Genomic DNA, 6,000 nt, shown 5'->3' with positions numbered 1-6,000 from the left:
AAAAAATGAATTACCGCCCGTTAACGCGATAATTTTGACAGCCCTAATGTATATATATATATATATATATATATATTTTTTTTTAATCACAATAAATAATGAAATTAACCCTGAACGGGCTGATTAGAGCATTTACTGTAATATGGTTATTAGAACCATATTTGCAAATCAATGCTAAATGAGAGCACTCCAATGCTGCAGTGTCTCTTAAATGCGAAAACAATCATGAAATGGTTTCACTTACGGATTTTACTTTGAAATTATTTCCAATCGGATGCTTGTACTGACCCACTTCCGCTTTACCGGCTCACACTTTCTGTGACAGTACTAATACATGTGCATATTCCATTTTCGTCAGTACTTGCGAGCGCAGTCGCACACAAACGTCACGCAGATGAGCGCATGAAATACTTAAATTGATGAAGTGGACGTAAAGAGAGCAATGTACGTGAAATTTCTTCTCAACGTGACACCGTCAAGTTTCACCAGCGAAGCTGCGCGAGTGTCGGCATCGCTCACCTGCTGGCGGGACTTCTGCTAACGTGACCGCCCAGCATGCCAGACGCTCGGGAGGAGGATTACGTCTCGCTTGTGTCCGAGGAGTGACAGTTCCACCATGGAGGAGAAGTTCAGTCGACTCATCTTCATCCCCATCGCGGCCGTGCTCTGCTTCATGATCGGCTACCAGTACGTGTGTCCCGCGGAGAGTAACACCTGCTACTTTCGACGTGAAGAGAGTCGCCTTTTCGAACAGTATCCATCCATCCTCCACACCGGAGAGCAGCCGGAGGAGGACCTCGCCGCCAAGACCCCGTTCAGATTTAACTTCACGGAGCGCGACCTGGACAGGCACGTGGACTTTGACATCCGAGGAGATGACGTGATGGCGTTCCTGCACATCCAAAAGACCGGAGGAACCACGTTCGGGCGACACCTGGTGAAGAACATCCAGCTGGAGCAGCCCTGCGAATGCACGCCCGGCCAGAGGAAATGCACGTGTCACCGGCCCGGGAAAAGCGAGTCGTGGCTCTTCTCACGCTTCTCCACTGGTTGGAGTTGCGGCTTGCACGCAGACTGGACGGAGCTAACTAGCTGCGTCCCAGTGGTGATGAACAAGCGGGATAAAAAGAGTTCACGAAAGAGAAAAAGGTGAGATGTGCCGATTTCACTGGATACTAGAGGTGGGCAAGGGCGTAGGTTTGCATAGGGACGGTAGGGACGTAACACTACCAGCTTTTCAGGACCCTCGAATTGTCCCCACCAAATTTTAAGCAACCTTATTAGCATTATATGAGTTCAGTCATAAAGGCCATTTAGATTGTGTTCCCATATGTTGTAAGCAGGGCTGAACGTTTCTAGAATTTCTTGCAGGAACTCCCTGACGTGAAGGTCGCCACGAAGCCAGAAATTGTTATTTATTTATTTATTAGGGGTGTGGGGGGGGGGGACCTACTGAAACTACTGAAATGCAAAGAAAACTGTTTTGGCACAATTATTTCTATAACACATACAAAAACTGATTTTCATTCAAAATTGTATTTTTTCAATGATTTGCAAAAAAGTTAACAAAAACAGCAATAACACCAAGCTCCATATCGTAATTTTTATTTTCCCTCATTTCCTCACATACTAAATGCCAAATCTCAATTTTAACTAAGAACATATGATGCATATTAAAATTGAAGTCAATGCAAACACTTTTGCTTTATTTATTATTTTTTTAAATAATACAAATATAAGTAATTCAGAAAAATACAAATGACTTATATTAAGCTGAGTGAAATGGAATATATTTTGAAGATCGTGCATTGATTTTTTTAAATCATTAGGAAATGACTAAGTAGCCTAACATAAATGAACAAATATAAGTCCAAAGTGCACATTGTCAGCTAAGATGTTCTGAACCTCCCCATAAGAGCAAATAAAACTAAATATGATAAATAAGCCTCCTCAACTCTTTCCTTGCTCTTAAAGATTTGATCCATTTTCTGTTGCATTTCCCTTTTTTTGTCGCATCAATTCAACAAACTTTTTTCTGTTTTGTTGCTATTCCAGAAAACATGCACAATTGAACCAATCAGAGCTAACTATCTTTGCTGATCACATGTCAGTATGTCAGCCAATTGCTGCGTGCATTGGCGCATTGACGTGACTCATCATCATCAGACTCAAATAACTGCAGCAGCTAGGGAAACCTCCATGCCGTCCGTGAAATAAAATAAATATCAGTGAAAACGGATTACGCTACACAAGCACTTGATTATGCTTGTTGTTAACACGTGGGTATGTAAATCTGATGTTGGTAGATTGTTTTATTCTTAGAGTTGAAATGCATGTGTGGCAGCTTAGCATTTTTTGTTTTGTTTTTTTACATAAGTTTTTTTTTTTTTTTTTACATAACGTTTTGACAGTTGCCGTCATATTTTTGGAATCAAAGCACCATGTACCGGAACAGCATTCCGGCCCTGAATCTTATACCGGAACTGCGTCCCTGCCCTGAATCTTATACCGGAACTGCGTTCCTGACTGTTCTGTCCCACTTTCACCCCCGCTTACAACCAGGGGTGATTCCAAAAATATGACGGCAAATGTAAAAATAAAAAAAGGCTAAGCTGCCACACATGCATTTCATCTCCAAGAAGAAAACAATCTACCAACATCAGATTGACATACACAAGTGTTAACAACTAGCATAATAAAGAGCTTGTGTAGCGTAATCCGTTTCCACCCATATTTATTATTCATTTTATTCCACGGACGGAATGGAGGTTTCCCCATCTGCTGCAGTTATCTGAGTCTGACGATGATGAGTCATGTCAATGTGCGAATGCAAAGCAAAATGCCTGGACTCATTTATCCGTTCAATTGGCTGACATAATGACATGTGATCAGCAGAAATAGTTAGCTGTGATTGGTTCAAATGTGCATGTTTTCTGAAACAGCAATTAAAAAAAAAAAAAAAAAAAAAAAAAGGGCAATGCGACAGAAAATGGATCAAATCTTTAAGAGCAAGGAAAGAGTTAAGGTGGCTTATTTATCATATTTAGTTTTATTTGCTCATATGGGTAGGTTTAGAACATCATACTGTCGATGTGCACTTTGGACTTATATTTGTTCATTTATGTTAGGCTACTTATTCATTTCCTTATGTTTTAAAAAAAAAAGTCAATGTTTGTGCGATTTTCAAAATATATTCCATTTCACTCCGCATAATATAAGTCATTTGTACTTATTTTTCTGAATGTATGTTACTTCAATATTTATTATTTTAAAAAAAAGAAAGCAAAAGTAAATGTTCACATTAACTTCAATTTTAAGATACATCATATGTTCTTAAGTAGTTAAAATAGAGATTTGGTATGTGAGGAAATGAGGGAAAATAAAAATTTGGAGATGGAGGTTGGGGTTACTGCTGTTTTGGTTACCTTTTATTTTGCAAATCATTTTAAAAATACAATTTTGAATGAAAATCAGTTTTTGTATGTGTTATAGAAATAACCGTACCAAAAACAGTTTCTTTGCATTTCAGTAGTTTTAGGAGGTTTGACCCCCCCAAAAAATGAAACTAAAATAAATTAAATAAATAAATAAAATTTCTGGCTCCGTGGCGAACTTCACGTTGGGGAGTTCTGGCAAGAAATTCTAGCCACTTTCACCCCTGGTTGTAATGATAGAACAGACCCTACCATTAGTAAGTGAATTATTTTCATTATGTTCAGACTTACATTTATCCCTTTTCATTTGCTGAATGGTCCACCCCCTGCCCCCCAAACGCACATTTGATTGGCTGATTACTTGACTAGAGGTGGGTAGAGTAGCCAAAAAATTCACAGGAAGAGTAGTGTTGCTTCTAAATAATATTACTCAAGCAAAAGTAGTCATCCAAAAAAATTATTCAAGTACAAGTAAAAAAAAGTGTTCGTTGAAAATAATACTCAAGTAACTAGAAACTGCAATTTCTGGAGAAATTACTCTGGATCTTTGCTCTATGGTGATACAGATCTTAACCCCGCCAGGTTGGCTTGGGGACATTTCAGGGACAATATCAGGTCACATCCTGTTGATTTGGGGACATTTTTTGTTTTTGCCATTGAAAATGAATGGGAAAAAATTTGGACGTCCATGGACGTCAATGGCAGCACCCTCCATAAGCGTCAATGGAATCGGGGACATTTGTGAGACACTCCGTATTGATATCTGGTCATTTCCTGTTTATCTGGGGATTTTTTTTTTTCTTTGATAATGAAAGGGAAGATTTTTGGACGTCCATGGACGTCAATGGTATCGACTTACAGAGGCGTCAATGGAATCCAAGTACATTAGCATCAATAGAATGAAAAAACATGATTAAATGTCATTGAAAATGAATGGGAAACAATTTGGACGTCCATGGACGTCAATGGCAGCACCCTCCATAAGCGTCAGTGATTTTGGGGACATTTGGGGGACACGTCCTGTTGATATCTGGTCATTCCCTGTTGATTTGGGGACATTTTTTTTTACCCATTGAAAATGAACAGGAAAAAAATTTGACGTCCATGGCCGTCAGTGACATCGACTTACAGATGCGTCAATGGAATCCAAGTACATTAGCATTAATAGATTTGATATACATGGCCGTCAATGGCAACAATGCAATGTAAATTCTTTTGGAAATCCCATTGAAAGTGAATGGGACATTTCCCATTAAAAATGAATGGAAACAGAAGTTTTTGGCAAATTTCCGGGGAATAATTCTGTGTATAACATTTATGCCCCTCACCGTCCTGAAATTTTTAATGGCCAGATTGTGTGATTTGGTCAAAAATTGTTGGACTAGATACATTTTGAAACTTTTTTTTTTCTCATTAAAAATGAATTGGCAAGTTTTTGTCAAATTTCTGGGGAACCATAAAATTTTTCCAAATTCTGTATACAGCTTTTATGCCCCTCACCATCCTGGATTTTGTGATACCTAAATTATGTAATGTGGTCAAAAATTGTAGGACTACATACATTTTGAAAATTGATTTTTTTTTTTTTTCTTTTTTCGGAAAATTGCCGTTTTCGGAGCAACGGATATTTTTCGGAGCCGTTTGAAAAATTCCCTGGGGCGCGCAAAAATTCCGGACGTGTCGATACTTGACCCTCAAGCGGGTCGTGCTGTGCGGCGTGCCGAAGAAATCCCATTCAAAAAAAAAAAAAAAACAGAATAACACTACCTGGGTCTTTTTTAAAGACTCAGATAATGAGTAACATTGTGAGTAACTGCTTACAATGTTTGTTTTGGTATATTTTTTTCCTCAGCACAATTTGATTGATATGAACTGTTATTATTACTATATTATATTATTATTATTATAAGCTATTACATGACCATATTAAGCCAAAATAATGACAAAAAAATCCTCCAATTCAGACCAGAACAACAATATGAAATAAAGAGCGCGAGTGCCCTCTAGTGGAGAAAAATACATTGTTAACTCTGATTGGTATAATGGAGTCATGTGCTTGTTTCGACATCTCACTGGTGAAACTGAGATGGCCACTGTTGGCATCTCTGGCAATAATAAAGTCAATATGTAGAATGAAGACGAAAAATGTAACGACTCTAGTGTAGGCCAAAGTAGTGGAGTAAGAGTAGTGTTTCTTTACAAACTTACTCAAGTAAAAAGTATTGTTTGGTAAAACTACTCTAACAATGACATTTTTCGAGAAGAAGTTAGTCAAGTAAATGTAACTGAGTAAATATAACGCGTTACTACCCACTCCTGGACTTGACACAACCTGCCTCCTCCACTCCCTTCGAAAACGAGGGATATTTGAAGTGTTTTTTCGGCGAGCAGCAGTGGCCAGCTTGCTGGCCGCTAATGTAAAAATGCGTCAATGTTTCGGAAGTGGGGGACACACCACTAATTTTACTAAAGAAAGTCTGACTAGCATCAGAGTTAGCATAACATTAAACTGTGTGGACATACTAATATGCAAAACTACTGCAGTCAGGCCAGCCTCCACAAAGAA

At 38.5% G+C, this 6,000-nt stretch overlaps 1 protein-coding gene across 1 annotated transcript in view; it reads left to right on the top strand.

The window, feature by feature from the left end:
• The first annotated feature begins 327 nt into the window (after positions 1-327).
• The window catches only part of LOC130912163 (heparan-sulfate 6-O-sulfotransferase 3-B-like), a 48,988-nt gene continuing 43,315 nt past the window's right edge, over positions 328-6,000 (top strand). The window contains exon 1 of the mRNA XM_057830039.1: positions 328-1,149. Within this exon, the coding sequence (XP_057686022.1) occupies positions 617-1,149 (533 nt within the window). The 5' untranslated portion in view covers positions 328-616. The remainder of the gene's footprint in view (positions 1,150-6,000) is intronic.

The sequence above is a fragment of the Corythoichthys intestinalis genome, chromosome 2 (assembly GCF_030265065.1).
Source record: "Corythoichthys intestinalis isolate RoL2023-P3 chromosome 2, ASM3026506v1, whole genome shotgun sequence".
Classification (NCBI taxonomy): Eukaryota; Metazoa; Chordata; class Actinopteri; order Syngnathiformes; family Syngnathidae; genus Corythoichthys; species Corythoichthys intestinalis.
The sequence above is the reverse complement of the archived record's forward strand: the minus strand, read 5'-3'. Positions and strand labels throughout refer to the sequence as shown.